Consider the following 21928-nt stretch of genomic DNA (forward strand, 5'->3'; position numbering starts at 1 on the left):
CTGAGACCTCATTTGAACTCAGGTCCTCCTGAATCCAGGGTCGGTGCTTTATCCACTGTGCCACCTAGCTGCCCCCTAAGTATTTCTTTTTTTAAAATCACGTCTCCCATTTGTACTTATGCACTAATTATACTGGAACAGTTGAATATCAGGTGGGGATGATTGGTTTTGGGCAGCTAGGTGGTGCAGTGGATAGAGAGCAAGACCTGGAGTTAGGAAAGCAGGATCACTTGCGTAGAAACACAAAGCAGGAGGAAAAGAAGCATTTATTAAGCACTTCCCGAATGGGCAAAGCTCTTAACTAATATTCTGTCATTTCATCCTCACAACAATACATGTTATCGCTAGATCCCATTTTATACTGGAAGAAACAGAGGGAAAGTGACTTGCTCAGGGTCACTCAGCTGCCAAGTATCTGAGGTCACGTTTGAACTCACGTCTTCCTGACTCCACCCCCAGTGTTCTAGCCACCATGACACCAGCTCTCTCAACTCGGGAGAGTTTTGAGGAACGCATATGATCCGGTAGCTTTCACAGATTCCCAAGAGCAATCTGGGTGGTTATTTCGGTCATAACTCCTAACCCTAAGAAGCCACAGATTCCAAAAGAATTGTTTATCTCCAGGAAGCCAGCTCAAAGACCCTATTGTTGTGTAAGCCAGACAGGATGTGTCTCTGAGAGGGAGTATAAGGGTGGGGGGGTCTAGGAGGAGAGGAGGGGGAAGAATGTAGACAATGTAATAAACAAAAGATATCTAAAAGCTATTTTAGAGAACAAAACAGGATGAAACTGCAAGGGTAGCTATAAATGTAAAGGTAGATATATAATTATATATATAAGGGTAGGTAAATAATTATATAGGTATGGGTAGATGTATAATTTTATATATATGTAAAGGTAAATACAGAATTGGATATTTGGAGTAGATGAATGAATATATATAAGGTTAGACATGATTATATATGTAGACTGTATTATTAACATACATGTAAGAGTTAACATAATTTTATATCTATGTGTTTGTAAGGGTAATTATATTATTATATTATATCATAATTATATTATAATTATATTATATTATATATGTGTGTAAGGATACATATATTATTTATATGATCTCAAAAAGCCCAGATGGATACTAATCCACTGTTGGTAGAGTTGCAAAAAGATCCAACCATTTTGGGGAACAGTTTGGAACTATGCCCAAAGGGCTAGAGAACTGTACTTACCCTTTGATCCAGCAATATCACTGCTAGGTTTATATCCCAAAGACATCCCCCAAAAGAGAAAAAGACCTATTTTACAAAAATATTTATAACAGCTGTTTTTGTGGTAGTTAAGAATTGGAAATCAAATGGAAATCAAAGAAATGCGCATCAATTGGGGAATGGCTAAACAAGCTGTGATATATATATATATATATATATATATGTAAATGTATGTGTGTGTGTGTGTGTGTATATAGTTGTGCTATAAGAAATGACAAGCAGGATGACTTCAGAAAGACCTGGAAAACTGACACATAGTGAAGTGATGAGGAACTGTGAACGACTTAACTATTTTCAGCAATACAGTGATCCAAAGGACTATTTAAAAAAATTTTTTTTTCCCAAAGGACTATTGATGAAACATACTCTCCACCTCCAAAGAAAGAACTGATATTGATTGAGCATAGACTGAAGCATGCTATTTTTCATTTTCTTTCATTTTTTCTTTTATTCAAGTTTTCTTATACAAAATGACTAATATGGTAAAGTTTTACATAATTGCACATGTATAACCCATATCTGATTGCTTACCGTCTCAGGGAGGGAAGAGGGGAGGGAGGGAAGGAGGGATAAAATTTGGAACTCAAAACTATAAATAGGGGGCAGCTAGGTGGCGCAGTGGATAGAGCACTGGCCCTGGATTCAGGAGAACCTGAGTTCAAATTTGGCTTCAGACACTTAACACTTACTAGCTGTGTGACCTTGGGCAAGTCACTTAACCCCAATTGCCTCACCAAAAAAAAACCACACACACACAAAAACCCTATAAATAAAAATGTTTATTATTTTTTAAAAGGCCGGGTTACCTTAATTGAATCAATCGACCAACCAATCCAATGAATTCATTCCTTTCCTTCCCCCTTCCCTTCTCTTCTCTCCCCTCCCCTTTTTCCTCCCCCTCTCCCCTTTCTCCCTACTCCCTTTCCCCCCTCCTCTCTACTCCGTCTCCTCTGCTCCTTCCCCCTTCCTCTCCTCCAGCAACCAACTGGAAGGACCATCCGATATCGAGGATTGGACTGGGAGTCAGGGCCAGACCAGGGGTTGAATCTTGCCTTTGATACTTTCTGGCTCGGTGACCCCATGAGAATGACCTCAGCTCGGAATCTCGGCCTCTTCTGTATGACAGAAGAAGTGATTTGCAAACCTTCGAGCCCTATCGAAAGGCAGCCGCGCTTCGGGCCCACTCCCCAAAGGGACTGAGTCCGCCCATCGACCAACATTGTTACTCTGGGTTGTCTGTCCCAGGGCTCGAAGAGCACTCACCCCCACCAGCGCTACATTTGTCAATTGGCCAGCGTTGTCACGTTTGCGCACAAGGATCAGAGAGACTTCTCGCGCTCCCTCCCGAGACCCCAGCGCTTGGGTCTGCAGTGGGAAGTCAGAACTCAGGGTGGGGGGAACAGAGGAGCAAAAGGAATTAGGAAAGGGGCTCATCTCTTAGAGACCCCCCCCCCCCCCCCAAGCCCCGCATACCACGAGATGAGGGGCGTGTCCAGTTGAGAAGGAAGAAAACGTTTTTAGTGCATGGAGATCCCAGTGCGTAGGGTAGACGAGGAGATGAGGCTGGGAGCAGGAGTGTACGGAGGCGGGGAAATAACCCCCCACCCCCACCCCCACCCCCATCCCCCCGGCGGCCAGCCGGCTTTTCCGGGACTTTTGTTCAATGGGTAGGATTCTAGAAGCCACGCCCCCATGCTTCCCCCCACCCCTCACCCTAGATACCTTCCAGACTGAGGGCTTGCGCGAGGGACCCAACGAGGTAGTGACTGGACTCCTCCCATCAACACTACGCCCTCGTGCTCTAAGACCAGTACAGGGACCCAGGCGTCCTGGCCCCCGGCCTCCCTGGGGTCGGGGAGCCCCTGCTCTGGGTATTGAGCGGAGGGTGTTCCCTGTCCCTACCTCCCAGACCCAAACTTAGTCTTCCCTCCCTCCACCAGGTACCAGAGGACTGAGATGTAGGTCGAAACAGTCCTACCGAGGAAGGGCCTCAGTTCTAATTTGGGAAGTGGTCTGGGGGTTTGGGGGACTGCTCTCAGGTTCTAGGTCTAGGCTCTGGGATTCCTCACAGGTGAAGTCCTTAGTTCTAGGTCTGCGATCTACATGGATGGCAGAAGTTGCTCTTAAGTTCTAGATCTATACCCTCCTGGGGGCTAGAGATGTTGGCTCCTAGGTTCTAGTGCTAGGCCTTGGTTTCAAGGTGAAGCTTCCAGAGGTTTCCAGGTTCTTGAATTTGACGATGGTATTCTGAGCTCCGGAGGGTGGTTGGGTTTAAGGTCAGTGTTTGAGTTCTAGAAGGACTGTGCAAGTCTATTTTCTAGGTGTTTGTGGTGGGTCTCAGTTCTAGATCCTGAGGGGGGGCGGCGGGTGTGTGTGTGTGTGTGTGTGTGTGTGTGAATGGGGATGTCTTTGGGGTTGGAGGGATTGAAGGGGGCAGGAGCTGATTTGGGAGTCACAAGCCCTGGGTCAGGCCCTGGGGCTGTGCTGTTTCCCAGCTAAGAAGCAGAGGGACCCGACTGGGTGATCTCTGCTTTGTGCTCACCTAGGGCCGGTGGGAGATGGGGTCCCCAGTTTGAGTCCTCCCCAGCTCCTCCCCCACCCCCCTGCTTTCTGGGCATCTGCTCCCCCCCCCCCCACCAAGGGAGGACCGGCCCTCTGGGCCCGGGCCACAGAATGAAGGCTGAGAAGGGTACTCCAAAGGCCACCCAGCACATGACCCAGCAGGTCACGGACAGTACAGACAACAGTCAGGTCAGGAGCAGCAGGGCTGAGCACCTCCTGATGCAGGTGGGCTTTTGTGTGGGATTGGGCACCATCTGGAGGTTCCCTTCTTTGTGCTACGAGAATGGAGGAGGTGAGCTGAATGGGGTGGGGGGGATCCGGAGGGGCAAGGCTGGAGGAGAGCCTGAGGCTGTGGCCCCAGGAGGATGCCCGAGCCCCTGAGCTGCTTCTCCTCTGTCCTACGCCCTCCAGGTACCTTCCTTCTAACCTATGTGGTGCTGCTTTTCATCCTGGGCATCCCCTTGGTGTTCATGGAGATGGCTTTGGGACAGAACCTACGCTTTGATATCTGGAGGCAGATCCACCCCAGGATGTGGGGTGTGAGCCTGGCCTGCAGCCTGGTGAGGCTTGGGGGGCCCCTCCACACTTCCAGCTCTCACGGGGTGGTGGGCCAGGAGCCCAGCCCGGCTGAGCCTCTGCCCTACCCCTGCAGGTATGCTTCATGGTGATTATCTATTATAACGTGGTCATTGCTTGGAGCATCTTCTACCTCAGCAACTCCTTCCAGTACCCACTACCTTGGAGCTATTGCCCAGTGTGGACAAACGCTAGCAGCCCTGGTGAGCGGCCAGTGGGGCTGGGACCCGGGGACTCTGTGCTGCCTCTCCCCTCCTCCTACAAGGCAGCTGTATCATTCCTGTCTGGTCCCCAGATCCTGAGTGTACCCGCAGCACCCCGTCCATTTATTTCTGGTACTGTAAGACCCTGGAGATCACAAGTAGCATCGAGGACAGTGGAGGCATGGTCCCGAGCCTCACCATCTGCAATTTGGTCGTTTGGTTCTTCATCATACTCATCTCGATGCAGGGCACCTCGGCCAAAGGGAAGGTAAGGGACTTGCAAACCCCTGACCCCAGTGAACTTTGACCCCACGTACCCTTAACCCCATGGGCCCTGGTCTGACCTCTGACCTCGCCTGCCTCTAGATTGTCTACTTCTCCGTCATATTCCCCTACGTCGTCCTGTCCTGCTTCCTCTTCCGAAGCTACCTTCTGGAAGGTGCCATCTATGGGCTACGTCACTTGGTGTCTACCCAGGTGAGGGGCCCCCGGCAGTAGGGGGGGCACTGGAGATCCAGGCTCAGAGTCCCTGCCCCTCTTGGAGCCTCTGTCAAATGATGTGCCCCGGAGTTAACTAGGGACAGGCGACTTTGAAGCCGCCCCCTCTGCCCTGTCCAGTTTCCTCTCTGTGGACACTCGGCCCAGGGTCTAGGAGCTTCCTGCATTTCCATCCTTCTCAATGTCTCCCTCGGAGTCTCTGGAGCGGCAGGGCAGGTCGGGGACTCGGACTTCTCTGGCTCTTGCCTCCTCCCTCCCCTTGCAGATGTCAGCCATTACCTCTCCAATTCTGTGGCAACAGGCCGGATCCCAGGTGTTCTACAACATGGGGCTGGGCTTTGGTGGCATCTTGGTCTTGTCCTCCTATGCAAACAAGAGTAGCAACTCTGCCCAGGATGCCTTCATCTTGGCCTTCGCCAACCTGGCTTCCTGCCTCCTGGCTACCCTGGTGGTGTTCAGTGTGCTGGGTTTCCGGGCCTCCGTCTCTACCCGTGAATGCAGCAATCGGTGAGTGACAGACTGCCCCCCCCACGTCCCCTGCTGCTGAAGGGGCACTCCAGGAGGGGAGGGGGGACTCCTATATTCTGGGGGGCAGCTCGCCCAAAGTGGACAAGGTTTTGTGTCTGGGACAGAAGCTTCCTTCTGGTGGAGGTGGAGGGGCCAGGCTGAGGCGGGAGCGTGCTCTGTCCTGGACAGAATCTAGCCCCATCCCAAGGGCACCAGCTCCACTGCGCTCGGTCCCCTCTGGCTTCTGGCTTCTGGTTCTCAGCCTCATCCCTCCCCTCTGCCACCCCCTAGCCCTGTCCCATCATTCCTTCCAGTCAGGGCTGGGGCTGCCAAGCTGCCCACTGCAGACCCTCATAGTTCTGCCAGTCTGGGGCACTTCCTGAAGAAGGAAGCAATGGAGGGAGACTGGACAGTGAGAACCTCCCCCCCTCCCCGACCAGGAGCTCTTCGAAGCTGTGGCAACTGATCAAAGTCGGGGAGCTGCCCCTAGAAGCCAGCCCCCCCACAAACCTGTTGAAGAAGCCGGTCAGAGCATACACCATGTGGCTCTATCATCTTGACAGTGATCTAAAGAAGAAGGTTCTGCAGCACGTGCCCGATTGTAACTTGGAGCAGGAGATCAACCGTGTTGGTGTGGCCAGGGCAGGGGCTCCTGAAGGGGAAGGGCCTGGGGGGTGGCACTTGGGACTTCTCCAAGTGAATTTATTCAGGCCCAGGTCAGGGGGACAGGACGGGGGAAGCTCTGGGGAGGCCGGGGCCCAGCGGGCTCCCAGTCAGCCTGAGCGTCCTGCCTCCTTCCCCTGCCCACAGAACATACAAGGGCCTGGGCTAGTCTTCGTGGCGTTCACTGAGGCAATAACCAAGTTCCCAGGTTCCCCCTTCTGGTCTGTCATCTTCTTCCTGATGCTCATCAACCTGGGGCTGAGCACTTCCCTGGGACTGATGCAGGGTATCCTGACACAGCTTCAGGATGCCTTCCCCTGCCTCCGCAATTCCCGCTCGACCATCACGGGTAGGTATACCCTGACCCTTGACTCTCAACCTCTGACCTTGGCTCTGTTCAATGCACCAAGCACTGATGAAGCCCCACCCTGTTCAGGGCAGACCTTGTGCTGGGCACTGGGGACAACCCAGAAGCAATCCCTACCCTCCAGTGAGAGGTCCCTGGGGGAGGCCTCTTAGCAGAGCCACAAAGAAAGCCAGGACTTCTATGATGAGGAGAGCATGCCAGGCGTGGGGCACAGCCTCTGCAAAGGCATGGACTCTGGCCATGCCACGTGTGCAGGGAACAGCATATAGGCAGTTTGAGGAAAGATCAGCTGGGGCTGGGTTACAGAGGGATTTAAACCCCTGACTGAAGAGTGCTTCACATCCAGTTGTCACATACCCTTGAAGCAATAGGGAACTCTAGGTTTTGGAGCAGGGAGATGATACGGTCAGACCTGGGCATTGGAGGGATTTTTGTTTGTTTGTTTTTTTGTTTTTAGTGAGGCAATTGGGGTTAAGTGACTTGCCCAGGGTCACACAGCTAGTAAGTGTTAAGTGTCTGAGGCCGGATTTGAACTCAGGTCCTCCTGACTCCAGGGCCGGTGTTCTATCTACTGTGCCACCTAGCTGCTCCTGGAGGAATATTTGGGACAAGGCACCACAATAGTGAAGGCAGGAGGTGATGAAAGTCTGAATTAAGAGGGTGGCTATATGAGCAGAGGGGACGGAAACTGCTATGGAGGGAGGATATTGAGGGCAAGTGAAAACAAGGAGTCAAGGCTAACTTGGAGGGTGTGACCCTGAGTGATGGGGGGGGTGCCCTTGGCAGAAATAGGAACCTTAGGGGGAAAGGTAGAGTTGGACAGTCAGTGAGATGCGCCTTCTATGTGCCAGGCACTGAGCTAAGCACCAGGCAGAAAGGGGAGCTCTCCTTTGGACATAACACATTTGGGATGTCTCTGGGACATGTGGTGAAAATGCTCAACAGACGGTTTGTGATGTGGGCCTCAGATCAAGAGACTTGGAAGGGTTGGCTATAGAGACTTGGGAATCACCTGCGTAGAGATGTGCTCATGGCCACTGATGAGATCTTCGAGAAAGGAAGAAAGATATTAAGAGATAGAGATAGGGGCGGCTAGGTGGCACAGTGGATAAAGCACCGGCCCTGGATTCAGGAGTACCTGAGTTCAAATCCGGCCTCAGACACTTGACACTTACTAGCTGTGTGACCTTGGGCAAGTCACTTAACCCCCATTGCCCCACCAAAAAAAGAGAGAGAGAGAGAGAGAGAGAGGGAAGGAAGAGAGGGAGAAGACAGAGGGAGGGGAGAGAGGAGGAAGAGACAGAGACAGAGATAGACAGGGAGGGGAGAGAGACAGAGGGAGGGGAGAGAGGGAGAGACAGAGACAGAGGGAGAGACAGAGATAGAGAGAGGGAGGGGAGAGAGGAAAAAGAGGGAGAGACAAAGGAGAGACAGAGATAGAGAGAGGGAGACAGAGGGAGGGGAAGAGAGGGGGAGAGACAGGGACAGAGATAGAGATAGACAGGGAGGAGAGAGACAGAGACAGAGGGGGAGACAGAGATAGAGAGAAGGAGGGAGAGAGAGCTAGAGGGAAGAGGGAGAGACAGAGATAGAGAGGTGGATAGAGGGGAGAGAGTGACAGAGACAAAGTTTGAGGGAGAAGGGAAGAGGGCCTGGGGGCATAGCCTTAGGGACCCCCCCCCCACAATTAGCAGGATATGGATGATGGTCGAGCAAAAGAAACTGAGAATCAGCCAGTTAAGCAGGCAAGTTCCTATTAATGATCAGCTACTAAGATAGGAGTCCATGCCTGGAACCGGCCTGTGAACTTGAACTTGTAGGTTGCTCCCCAGAGGGTGGCTGTAACCTTTTTTTTTTTTTTTGGCGTGGCAATGAGGGTTAAGTGACTTGCCCAGGGTCACACAGCTAGTAAGTGTCAAATGTCTGAGGTTGGATTTGAGCTCAGGTCCTCCTGAATCCCGGGCCGGTGCTTCATTCACTGAGCCACCTAGCTGCCCCATGACCTCCTATTCTAAGGGTGACTGGTACTGCTGTAACCCACAAGCCCCCACCAGCGTGCTTCCCTTTATCCAAAGTAAGAGTCACAGCAAGAACAACTGGCACAAAATATTTCTCTCAACAAACCTCCGACATGCTCTCTCACAGACACAGCATGGAGGGAATGGGTATGTGCTTAGAAGCAGCGATTGTGAGGCTTGTGTGGCTCAGCTGAGGCCCAGCTCTGGCCTCCCCCGATGGTCTCTCCACGGCTGGGTTAGCCTCGTCAAACAGGGTTGATACCACTGCCCCTCCTCACCCCGGGCACAGTATCTCTGATGCATCTGTGGGACTCCGGGGGCTGAGGGAGCTACTGTACGTTTTGAGCTGGAAGCCAGGGAACCTTAGCTTCACATTGGCAGAAGCCTCTGTTATCCCGTGCCCTTGGGGCTGCAGCCCTGGGCTTTGTCAGATCGCTGGCAGAAGGTGGGAAAGATAACTTCACCATTTGCCAACTTTTTCTGCTTCAGGGCTAGTTTCCCTTGGTGAAGGATCTCATCCTAACATATGGTGACCTTGGAAATTTCCCAAATCTTCATCTTTACAATCTAGGCCATAACTAAACAACGACCATTATTAGCCCATTAACCAACCAACTTGCTCTGGGTATTCAGGATTTCTCAGTAGACAGAGCTTTGGGCCTGGAGTTAGGAAGATCTGAGTTCAAGTCCTGCCTCAGATGCCTCCTAGGTGTGTGACCCTGAGCAAGTCTCTCTGCTGCTGTCCGCCTCAGGAGCCTCATCTATAACATGGGGATGATAATATCATTCCTCCCAGGATGGTTGCGAGACTCAAATGAGATCATATTTGTAAAACAGCTGCAGAAAATGCTTTTTATATGCTAATGAGTCACAGAAAGCCTCAGATACTTTATAAATAGCAGAATGATTCAATTCCACCTGAAAAGGATTGAGCTTCTCTTGTCTCTGTCCCTGCCTGGATGTCTTTCAGCTCCGATAAAATCTAAAAGGGGCTGCTTGTTGTTGTTTAACCGTGTCTGACTCTTCCTGACCCCATTCGAGGCTTTACTTGGCAAAGACACTGTGATGGTTGGCCATTTCCTTCTCCAGTTCATTTTACAGATGAGAAAACCGAGGCAAATGGTTTAAGTGACTTGCCCAGGGTCACACAGCTAGTAAGTCTGTGAGGCTGGATATGAACTCATGAAGATGAGTCTTCCCAATGTCAAGCTCTATCCACTGCAGTGCCAGCTAGCTGCCCACCCTCCAAAGGGGCACATCTTTATATATCAAATGCTCAACCTCCCCAAAGCAAAAAAAAAATCATATCTTCACCCAATCTTAGAAAAAGAAATTGAGTAAGTCATAAATGAATTGCCAACATGGAAAAAGCCTCTGGACCAAACTGATCTTTATCCCCTGCCAAGTATTTCAAAGATTAATCCCTGATGCAAATATTCTTAGAACACGAGACAAGTCACTCTGCCAAAGGTGGAGCCCCGATAAAACAGTGGCCTCCAAAGTGGGGGGAGGGAGTTTCAGGAGCCAGAAGAGTCAAGAAGGAAGAGAACTGAGAAAAGGGGCTCGTTTGGAACTCTTGGGGAGAATGGGGATGATGTCGATGAGCTTTGAGATGTGATGGGGAGAGGAGGTGGCTCATGGCGGGGGCCTCTGTTTTGTCAGGAAGGTTCTTTTTCTTTTTGGTGAGGCAATTGGGGTTAAGTGACTTGCCCAGGGTCACACAGCTAGTAAGTGCTAAGTGTCTGAGGCCAGATTTGAACTCAGGTCCTCCTGAATCCAGGGCTGGTGCTTTATCCACTGCGCCACCTAGCTGCCTCTGTCAGGAAGTTTCATAGCTGAGGTTCTGGTTGGGGAATGAGGCTTTGTGGGATTCTCAAGAGATGTTTAAGAGTAGGACCTGGCGGGGCAGCTAGGTGGTGCAGTGGACAAAGCAATGGCCCTGGATTCAGGAGGACCTGAGTTCAAATATGGCCTTAGACTCTTGACACTTAACTAGCTGTGTGATCCTGGGCAAGTCACTTAACCCTCATTGCCCCTCAAAAAAAAAGGAGTAGTACCTGGGACTGGGGGCTTGGGGGTACAAGAGAGTCAGGGAGCAGCCCTGCTCTCAAGTCCCATCTCTCTGACCTTTTCCTAACCCGAGACCAACTTGACTGACACTTGGATACCTGGCTGGACCTGCCCCCAATCCTACCTCATGTGATGCCCATGCATCTTTGACCTCTGACCTCTGACCTCCCCTGTCCCATCCTGACACAGTTTCCCCTTTCCCGTCAGTGACCATCGGCTGCCTGGGCTTCCTGTTTGGTCTCCTCTTCACCCAGCGCTCTGGCTTCTACTTCCTGAACTTATTTGATGACTTTGCTGCTGTCCTGCCTCTATTTGTTGTGATCCTCTGTGAGAACTTTGCTGTGGCCTGGATTTATGGGGTTAAGAGGTGACTGTGAGCCAAGATCACCCAGGGAGCATCAGAAAGACTTAAAGGGAGACACAGGGACTCTAGGAGAAACCAAAGAACCCCCAAGGATGTGGGAGACCCAGGGAGATCAAACCAAGAGGGAACAGGGGGGTTGGGGACCCCCAGTGGGACCAAGGAGGTCCACAAAGACCAATGGAGCCCCAGAGAAATCTGGGAAGAGCGAGGCCTTCAGAGACAGAGGGGGAAACCCAGAGAGAACCCCGGGGGATATGGGGAGGGGAACCCAGGGCTGCCCTCCTGCCCTTGGGCTTTTGGAGCCCCACCTCTCAGCACCCTGGCCATGACCGCTTCCAGGTTCATTAGGGAGTCGTGGGACAGCCTGGGGTTCTATGTGTCTGTCATGCAAGAAGGCCTGCTTCAGTACTTCACGGTGCTGTGGGTAGTGATTCTTCTTGGAAGCAGCCTGGTGGACATGCTGTGGAAATACCCCACCTATACTGCCTGGGATAGGAGCACGGTGAGCCCCCAGGGCTCCTCAGGCTCCCAGGTGGTAGCTCCCTCATCCTTTCCCCCTTCCAAGGATCCAGGCATGCTTTCCCCCCAACCCTCAGCTGTGGGAACCCCTCAGCCACCCCAGGGGCCCCAGCATGCTTGTTCCTCATCTCTCCCTCCCCTCTTCCCAGAAATCACCCTCTCTGAGCCCCTATCTAGATTCAGTGGTCCAATCTCCATCCCCTGGCACCCTGATTGGTCACCTCTGCCTTTGTCTCCACAGTCCACAGAGTCATTCGTTCCCTGCCCGAAGTGGGCTGTGATCTTTATTGTTCTTGTCATTGCTGTAATCATTCTGCCCATCCCTGTGGGCATGTTGATGTGTACAAAGAAGCCGGTCATATTGCCGCTGCCTCAGAATTCCCTACTCCAACTTCCCGTGACTTCGTCCCCAGCCTCATCGCCAACCCCAGCGCAGAAGCCGGCCTCATCGCCAACCCCAGCGCAGAAGTCGGTCTCATCGCCAACCCCAGCGCAGAAGCCGGCCTCATCGCCAACCCCAGCGCAGAAGTCGGTCTCATCGCCAGCCTCACCGAAGAAGCAGGCATTGACCGCCTCTTCCTGGAAGAGATCAGCGTTTCCTAAGGCCCAGGCTGCAGTGCCTGAAGTTCAATAAAAGAGGCTGGTGGACCACTGGTGCTTTCTGCTGTGTCAGCCTGGAACAGCCTGGCCTCTTAGCCCCCTCAGATTCCATGGGAACACCGGCTGGGTGTGTTAGAGAAGGGATTGTATGTTCGAGTCTCTGCCCGAAAGGTTCCAGGTGTCCAGCCCTTCCCTTCCCCCTTATAGCTGGAGAGTCCTTGAAGTGGTCTACACCAGCCCCTACCTACATAAGAACCCTTTCCTAGGGGGCAGCTAGGTGATGCAGTGGATAGAGCACTGGCCGTGGAGTCAGGAGTACCTGAGTTAAAATACGGCCTCGGACACTTGACATTTACTAGCTGTGTGACCCTGGGCAAGTCACTTAACCCCAATTGCCTCACCAAAAAAAAAAAAAAAAAGAACCCTTTCCCAAAAAGGGGTCCTCTAGCCTCTGCCTTAAAGCCCTCTAGTGAATGGGTAGCCCCACCTCCTCTCGTGGCAGCCCATCCTGCTTGGGATCTGCTCTCCTTCTCAGGAAGCTTTTCCTGAAGTTAAGCCCAATTTGGCCTCTGAGACACATCACCTTGGCTTCTGGATCCTTCCCTCTGGGGACAAACAGAATGATACACCCCTCCTCCACAGACGCTTCCACTTCCTCCCCCAGCCCCTCACTAAATTTTATCCAAGGTGGTTAGCATGGTCATGCCCAATTTTCAGCAGATGCCCAAAAGATAGGGACTCAAGGTCCTTTGCCACTCTGCTTTTTCTCCTCTGGACAGCTCACTCTCCAACTTATTGTCATTTTTTTTTTTTTGCAAGGCAATGGGGGTTAGTTGACTTGCCCAGGGTCACACAGCTAGTGTCGTGTCTGAGGCTGGATTTGAACTCAGGTCTTCCTGAATCCAAGGCCAGTGCTTTTATCCATTGCGCCACCTAGCTTCCCCCTGGGCATCATTTTTTTTTAATTTTTAAATTTTATTTATTTTTTTTGGGGGGGGGCAATGGGGGTTAAGTGACTTGACCAGGGTCACACAGCTATTAAGTATCAAATGTCTGAGGCCGGCTTTGAACTCAGGTACTCCTGAATCCAGGGCCGGTGCTTTATCCACTGTGCCACCTACCCGACTCCTGGGCATTATTCTTAACATCACCTCAGATAACATTAGCTCCCTTCATTGATATGCTACACTGTTGGTGCATGGGGAACTGGTGATCCACTAAGATTCTCAGATGGTTTTCAGATAGGCTATCTGTTCAGTTCCTTGCACTTGAAATCTCTATCTTGAAATTAGTTCACCCAGGTGTAAGACTTTTCCTTCTTTCCTATTAAAATGTTACTGAGGGGCAGCTAGGTGGCACAGTGGATATGACACCAGCCCTGGATTCAGGAGGACCTGAGTTCAAAGCCAGCCTCAGACTTTTGACACTTACTAGCTGTGTGACCCTGGGCAAGTCACTTAACCCCAATTACCTCACCAAAAAAAAGTTACTGAGACCAGTGCTCAGGCTTGTCATGATCTTTTGGGATCATGACTTGATCATCTTAAGTCAAAAGTATTAAGGAATAAGAACTAATGATGGCATTCTTTTTTCCCAAAGGACAAAACTGAACACCTTAATCAGGAACCCACCCATTCCCCCAAGTCAGTAAATCAGATACGCCTTTCCTCAAAAAACTAAATTTGCCAAGTATCCAATGACACCACCCATTTCTCTAAGGACTGAATCTGTCCCATGACAGTAATGGCAGTTGATCTTGTAAGGGCCAAATTTTAATTGGGGAGTGTTAGTTGGGCAGCTCCCCATAATATTGGAGTAGGGAAGGAGATTAACAGCCTCTTTCAGAAACAAAACAAAACAGGGTTTATTAACAAGAATGAACTTAAAACACAAGAAAGATGAATAGAACTAGCGACAAGGGGAAAAGGGAATGGGGGAAGGAAAATAATACAACCTGAATCACACCAACCTGACTCAGCTGTTCCCAAAGAACAAACGGCTGTGCCCCGTCTCTCTCCTCTCACACGCCAGAATGGAGAATCTCCTCCGTTCTCCTCCCCAGCAAACCCCTTTCCCACAGGAAACAGGGCAGTCACACACACACAGCCCCAAGCTAATTGGCTTGTAGAATGGCCAGCCTTGCAGCATCTGCATGGTGAAGGTCACCTGACTGCCCTCACCCGGCTTCCCATCATAATTTGGCAAGCCCCACATAGGCGTTGGCACGAGGTGGGTGGAGCACTGTGTTGGCTCAGAGGTGCGGCGCTGGGGCTTCCAATTTCAGCCAAAAGATGGAGTCATAGAAACCTGAAATCACAATTCTTTACAATTTAAAGGATATAGAAAATCACCCCTTTCCACAAGGACCAAATGGGATGTTGGCAACTTGCCCATGAGAGTTAATGACCAGGGATGTCACATACTCCTTCAGGGAATGGTGAGGACTATTATCACCTCTCAGAGGGTCTCATAAAAAGATTGCAGATAAAATCAGAGTCGAAGGAATCCCAGAAGCCACAAAGTGGTACTTATACCCAGCCTCTGGTCATGTGTTCTACCATCAGTACCATCACTTGATCACTTCCATCCTCCAGCTAGATTAAAAACCCTGCCCACTTCTTAACAGTTCCCCATTCAGCAGACTAACAAAGCTGAGTAGGAATCATGAGTTGGGACGACCAAAAGTCCTCGTTTGGTAGGATGTGCTACCCAAGATCCACACCTCACCCCCCCCAGCCCCTGCCAAAGAATTTGCAGTCCCTGTAAATTACCCCAGGTACCTGAATACATTTGTAAAAATATGCCAGAAACATTCCTCAATTAGCATAACCAAAGACAATCACTGTGATTGTACAGTAGAGTTGTAGGGACTTGGTAGCTATCAGCACATGCAGAAACATAATAGGAAACAGACTCACCCACAGCCATGTACCTTATTATGGATCAATGCACACGACGTGGGCCAGAAAGAACACCCTTAAATGGGCTTTAGGGTTTTCAGAATGTTTTGTGAAAGGAAAAGCATTTTCCTTCCCACCAGAACCCATGTGGTCATGGAGAGCTCAGAATGTAGTCACAAAATGTCAAGGAGACATGCACAAGATGATCAGGCATTTTGCTGCAACCCCTTGGTAGTCCTTAACTTCAGAGGATAATGGGCCGCTGACACTAACCAGAAAGCACCTTGTGGTTGGTCTGCAGTCATGTCCCTGGCACAGAATGCCCTCTGTCTCTCAATCCTGGATGCTGTGCAAAGGACTCTCCAAATGAGCTACTTCAAGAGCCAAAGAATAGGCGTTTTTCAAAGCACCCACTACCAGTCACCTTGCTAAGTGGGTTGGGGTGGCTTCTCTCATTTGATTTGATTTGACATAGTGCTTGGCACATGGTATATGGCCAGTGCTTAATAAATCCTCATCACTGGTGGTCTTCATGCCAAGTCTGTGGTTCCGTTTGCTGGGTGTATTGGAAAGGGCATTCTGGTAGAGATACAGGGGGAATGGGACAGCCAATGGGATTCTCTCCACTTCTAGAATTTCGTCGCTCTTAATGCAGCCAAAGACCCCACTAGTATTTTTGCCTGCCATGTTGCAAAACTGACACATACTGAATTTTGAGTCGTTAACCACAGATTCAGGGGTAGGGGTGGGGAGTGGGACATGTTGTAGTAGGGTAATCCTTGCCAGGAGTACCTGCTTCACATTGTCACCGACACAAAGTGGTAGGAGGACTAAGACTCCATCAGGCAAGTGCACTTCCCTCGTAGAGGGATCAGATCTTCAGAATACAGTTTGTATAAACCACCACTGCAAAATTTTTTAAAAAAATAACAAACCACCAGGCAGACCTCTAATCTCCAGCTTCCCCAGCTTCCAAGTCCCTTTCTTCCGGTATGTCAAAAGGCTCTAGCCTTTCTTCTTTTGCACAGATATAGAAATCATAACTCATTTGACTCAATTTACCCCCACCCCATGTGAGATTCTTGTCTTCTTCCTAATTTGGTCTGACTCAAATTTATTACCCACACAGGTTATAGATTAGATAACATTTATTGAAAGGGATCAAAGTTAATAGGTCATTAAAACACACAAATGCCCAGCCTTCTGGCCTGGAGCCAGGCATTATAGCACCAATAGTCAAAGTCTCCAGGGGTAAAGTCTCCAGGGTGAGTCTCACTCACATCTGTTCTGGGCTGACTAGCCAGGTGGAAGTTTCCAAAGGTGGAAATCGAAGCCAGTAAGCCAGATCCCAGATTAGGTGGATCCGTCTGTGCATGCTACATATGGGCTAACCCTTGTATATTAACCATATCCACATATTATACATGAAAATGAAAAGCTTTTGCATAAAATTAATTTATCCAAGATAAAAAAGCAGTCAACTAGAGAAAAAAAATCTTTGTATCAAATATGTTTGATAAGGGTCTTATATCCAAAATATAACAGAGATGACCAAAACCCAGTAACAAATAGATATATGGTCAAATGATATTAGGTTTCCAAAAGAAGAATGGCAAAAAAAAAATAGCATATGAAATAATGCTCTAAATCACTAAAAATAAGAGAAATGCACATCAAAACAACCTTAAAGTATCACTACATACCCAGTGTGATGAAATAATGGGATTTAGCAGATACTCAAAGACCCACCTGGAGATTAATCTAGACTGGTTGAATCAAGTGAGTGATTGACTGCTGATTAGCCTACTTCAAGTTAACTGGATTGTAATCACACCTGACTATCCCTTAAGAAAGTATTGTTCTCAGAAACTAGACTGTGAACTCAACTTGAGAACACCTTCAAAACCAATGGATTTGGAGGACAGCAACCAATCAGCTTGAAGCAGTGTGTAAGGACCGCCTCTGTTCCAGACCTATAAAAAGCTTCCACAATCAGCTTGCTGAAGAGTTCCTGATTAAAGCAGGCTCTTGGAGGAGGACTTGAGGAAGAATCCAACCAGGCTGGAACTCTAGGCTAGATAGACTTTTTTTTTCTTAACTTTCTGAACTCCATGGGAATATCTGTATGCTTTAATAAATGTTTAATGCCCAAGGACTGGTGCTAAAGCTTCTAATTTAAGGCGACCACAATTTAGATTTTAAACATCACACCAGAAAATTGGCAAATATGATAAAAGATGGTACTAGTCAATGTCAGGGGAGGAGATATAGAAAGACAGGGCACACTAATGCGCTTTGTAACATCAGTGGGAGCTAGTGTCTCAGCAGAAGAGGTAAAGGGTGAAAGTGACCAATGATAGTCCTCATCCCCCTTTCCTAACTTCTTCCCTTGTTCTCTGGAGATATAGCCGGTTACAAAGTTTCAATAATTAGCTCATTTCAACTAGAGCAATATGATGGACGATGAGGTTCACATATTTTCCTCTGCTCCCTGAGGGAGTCTATATTAAATGATAAGTTAGGAGTAGTATCACCATAGCTCAAAGCCCCCAGTTTGGCAAATTGCTAACATTTAGTCAGAGGTTGAATTCTCTGCCCTAATTTAAACATATGTGAGAGGCCATCTGCAAGAATACTGTATTAATTCCTAGTTGCTTCTCTTTCAAGAAGTTGCTTTTTGACATTTTAAAAAGCATTAGGAGGGGGCAGCTAGGTGGCGCAGTGGATAAAGCACCGGTCCTGGATTCAGGAGGACCTGAGTTCAAATCCAGCCTCAGACACTTGACACAACTAGCTGTGTGACCCTGGGCAAGTCACTTAACCCTCATTGCCCTTTAAAAACAAACAAACAAAAAGCATTAGAGTTTTTGTTTTAGCCACTGTTCTACAATAATGCCTATGTTTCCTTAAAGGATGAGCCCCTGTAATTTTCTTAAGGTTGGCTCATAAGTACTGCTTTCAATCTTGATATTCCTGGGATCAGTCAGTCAGTAAATTGTTGTTGTTGTTCAGTTGTGTCTGATGTTTTGTGACCCCCATTTAGGTTTTCTTAGCAGAGATACTGGAGTGCTTTGCCATTTCCTTCTCCAGCTCATTTGACAGATGAGGAAACTGAGGCAAAGAGGGAGAAGTGACTTGCCCAGGGTCACACAGCTAGGAAGTCTGTGAGGCTGGATATGAACTCATGAAGATGTCTATGAATTTAGGCCCAGCATGCTGTGCAGTATGGTGCCATCTACCCAGTCAGGCACTGTGCTAAATGCTGGGGATACAAAAAGAAGAATGATATAGTTCTCGCCTTCATGAGCTCAACATCTACCTGGAAAGAAAGCCTCCCCCTGAAGTGTTCCAGACCATTCCGTCCTGGGTGAAGCTTGAGTGACTGAATAGCGGAGGCAGCTAGGTGGCACACTGGATAAAGCACTGGCCCTGGAGTTAGCTGTGTGACCCTAGGCAAGTCACTTAACCCATATTGCCTAGGGGGGCGGGGGGAAGTAATTTAAAATGTAACCAAAAAAGTTAAGTGACAGGTTACCTTAAAGCTTTGAGGCTTGTTTTCTTTACCTTTTTCTGGATTTGAGCTCTACATCCAATTTTTATTTGAGCTCTACAACCAATTTTTAAAAAGCTTTGCTAGACTCATGCTTTGAATTTGCATGTTTTTTGTCTTTCTGAGGGCAACAATGGAAAAATTTTTGAAGACAGTTTTCCCCCCTAGGCTTTTTTTTTTTTAGGGAAAGATTTGGAATTCATCTTTGCATCAGCACAGTTGTGAAGCCTATCATCACTTTTTTTCCCTTTTCACATGTTTTGCATGGATTATTTTCCTCAGGAACAAGAATAAGCATTTATTAAGCACCTACTATGTGACAAGCACTGTGCTAAGTGCTAGGAATATAAAGAAAAGCAAAAACTTCCTGTGTCCTTTTTTTTTTTTTTTTTTGTGGGGCAATGGGGGTTAAGTGACTTGCCCAGGGTCACACAGCTAGTTGTGTCAAGTGTCTGAGGCCGGATTTGAACTCAGGTACTCCTGAATCCAGGGCCGGTGCTTTATCCACTGCCCCACCTAGCCGTCCCTTCCTGTGTCCTTCTAATGGGGGACATAAGAAGCTATTTAGGTACATACAAAGCAAATGGAAACCATCAAACAGGAAAGCCGAAGCCTAACTTTCTTACCCTTTTCTCTGCGGACCTCTGATCTCCCATCTCCAATTGCCTTTCACACATCTAGAACAGGATGTGCAGTAGCAATCATAAACTCATATGTCCCCAACTAAACTAATTATCTTTCTCCCTAACCCCTCCCCATACACACTCCTTCCCTTTTACCGTGGAGGGCAACACTATTCTCCCATCCCTCAGACTCACAGCCTCGGAGTCATCCTGGTATGCATGTTGTGTCCCCTAATAGATTGTAAGCTCCCTGAGGGCAGAGACTGCCCTCTACCTCTTTTTATATCTCCAGTGCTTATTGCAGTGCCTAGCTCATCACAGATGCTTAATTAATGTTTATTGAATTCAATCCAATCCTAATATGCCCATCTATAAGCTGTGGATTAAATGTTATTTGCATGAGACTATCGTCCATAGTTGAGACTGATCCCTCAGTGTTCTGAACCTCCCTTCACGAAGAGTCAGAGTTGGTGAGAGCTGGAGAGAAGAGAGACTCTAGGCTTCTGGCTTCCAACTTTGAACAAGAAGACATGTGGTTCCAGACTCTCTTCTAGTCCCTAGAGAAAGGGAAAGAAAGACTTGGGAAGAAGACAACACATAAAGGGGCTGGAGCCTGAATCGTGTCCCTATTCCCAGGTGACTGTACTAGAGATGGGTGAGATCTGAGACTCCCTCTCTCTCTTGGTTGAGCTGAGATAGTCTTGTTCCCAGTGGGAGAAATCATTCTCTCTTCTGTATTATCTGATGTATATATGTATTCATGTATGTATGTACACGTCTGCACACATATATGCACATACTTGTGCGTATACATGCATGTATTTGAGTGTGTATGTGTATATATATTCTCCCATGTATACTTTTTTCTGATTTCCATTTTGCTATTGACTTGGATAAATGAGTTTGTTTGTGATTCGCTCACATATGTTCATACATATATACATCCATAGAGGTATATGGGGTGTTCAGGTGTTCACACCTCTGGTGTGAGGGATGGTCAAGCCCTTTCCAGGGCTCCTCAGCTGACCTCTGGTGCCCACCTTTCACCTGTGGCTCCAAGAAGCAGTAGCACGTGCAGCAGCCACACCCAGGTAAAGCATCTAAGCAGATGGGCTAAGCCAGGTTCAGGGTAACCAACAAGCCTCAAACTTGGTGAGTTAGGCGAATGTCCACCCAAGTATGTGAAGACGTCTGATGAGAACGACCTATTCCAACGGCCATGAAGTTGATTGAAGTAGGCTCTGTGGAGCTCTTAGAGCTTGGTCAGACATTGAAGATGTCACGGTCACCCACTGCATCCTGGGCCGTTGCCGGTTGTTCTGACTTTTATCTTGGCCCTAGACTTCAAAGACTGGAAGAGAGAGTGAAGCAATCAAGTGAGGCAGCTAGGTGGCGCAGTGGATAGAGCACTGGCCCTGGATTCGGGAGGACCTGAGTTCAAATCCAGCCTCAGACACTTAACATGTACTAGCTGTGTGACCCTGGGCAAGTCACTTAACCCCAATTGCCTCACCAAAAAAAAATAATAATAATAATAACAAAGCAATCAAGCAATACTAAACAAGGTTTGAGAAAGGAAGTACTTTGAGCCATTGGACAAAACTATTGAAGGAAATGTCTTGGGATTGATTGAATTAGACATATTCTGGACCTAGGTATATCAGAGAAGGGAAGGTATTACCCCAGAGTATCCCCCTCTCATATAACCCACCACTGAAAATACATCCAGCCAGGAAGTGATAGATGACAAAACAGAGGTTTAGGGAAAGGCAGCTTCAGGAAACGTGGATAGAACTGAAGCTTCAAGACTCCCTACTGGGGATCTGACATTCAGGGCCGGGGGGAGCTATACACACCTCTGGGGAACTTAAGGAGGACTCCAGGAAGGGAAAAAAGGATTTCCATCTAACCAGGAGCTGCTCTACAAGTTTCAGTCTGGACTTTGCCTGGACTTCCATGTGTGTCCCATACTTCTGAGGGGATGTTTTTTGTACCAACTATTTTTATACTTTCTTTGCAGATGCTCCCTTTTAAAAAGCCAATTTCACCTGGCTAACTGATATTGCAGAGCATACCAGATGGGGGCTTATGAGCTGTAGGCCTAGAAAACCTTCCCACCAAAGGGAGTGGGAGCTTTGAAGTAGCCCTTAAGGGGGAGTTAGCACAATGGGATTCTTAGATCTGGACCTTCAGGTGTAGAAGGGGCTTTAGAGCCCTTCAGTCCAATCTCCTGATTTTGCCAATGAGGAAACTGAGGCACAGAGGATTAAGCTAGTTATTGTCTGTCAGGATTTGAACAGAGGCCTTCCCAACTCCAACTGCAGTGCCTCATCCACTATGCCAAAAGTATGGAGACAGGAGATAGAAATGTATCCTTTGTAAAAGATGGCAAAGCGGAGGGGCATGCATTAAGGGGAGCAATGCAAAGGGAAACTGGAGCCACGATTTGAAGGGTTTTAAAGGCCAAAAGAGTTTGCATCTTATCCTAGAAGCAATAGAGACCCTGTGGGCTGGAAGGTTGGGCTGGCAACTGCATGATCAGGAAAATACTGGAGATATGGTTTCCTGAGGTTCCAGCAAAACTGTTGAAAAAAATCACCCATGCTATTCCTGTGGACGAGTAGAGCTAGGTGAAGGTGA

General features: G+C 48.5%; 1 protein-coding gene across 1 annotated transcript; it reads left to right on the forward strand.

The window, feature by feature from the left end:
• The first annotated feature begins 3941 nt into the window (after nt 1-3941).
• On the forward strand, nt 3942-12249 carry SLC6A16 (solute carrier family 6 member 16). The gene is made up of 11 exons (XM_043993998.1): nt 3942-4122; nt 4242-4390; nt 4483-4609; nt 4702-4877; nt 4976-5086; nt 5319-5614; nt 6055-6241; nt 6425-6626; nt 10940-11099; nt 11436-11598; nt 11857-12249. The coding sequence occupies exons 1-11, from the start codon at nt 3942-3944 to the stop codon at nt 12247-12249; spliced, it is 2145 nt and encodes a 714-aa protein (XP_043849933.1).
• Nucleotides 12250-21928: the final 9679 nt, after the last annotated feature.

The sequence above is a fragment of the Dromiciops gliroides genome, chromosome 3 (genome assembly GCF_019393635.1).
Source record: "Dromiciops gliroides isolate mDroGli1 chromosome 3, mDroGli1.pri, whole genome shotgun sequence".
NCBI lineage: Eukaryota > Metazoa > Chordata > Mammalia > Microbiotheria > Microbiotheriidae > Dromiciops > Dromiciops gliroides.

What these genes read in the sequence shown, in the direction of transcription:
- SLC6A16 (XM_043993998.1), top strand. Translation starts at nt 3,942, where the DNA reads ATGAAGGCTGAGAAGGGTACTCCAAAGGCCACCCAGCACATGACCCAG. An exon ending in GTGCTACGAGAATGGAGGAG is followed by an intron (nt 4,123 to 4,241) that starts GTGAGCTGAATG and finishes TACGCCCTCCAG; the next exon opens with GTACCTTCCTTCTAACCTAT. An exon ending in CTGCCTGGGATAGGAGCACG is followed by an intron (nt 11,599 to 11,856) that starts GTGAGCCCCCAG and finishes TTGTCTCCACAG; the next exon opens with TCCACAGAGTCATTCGTTCC.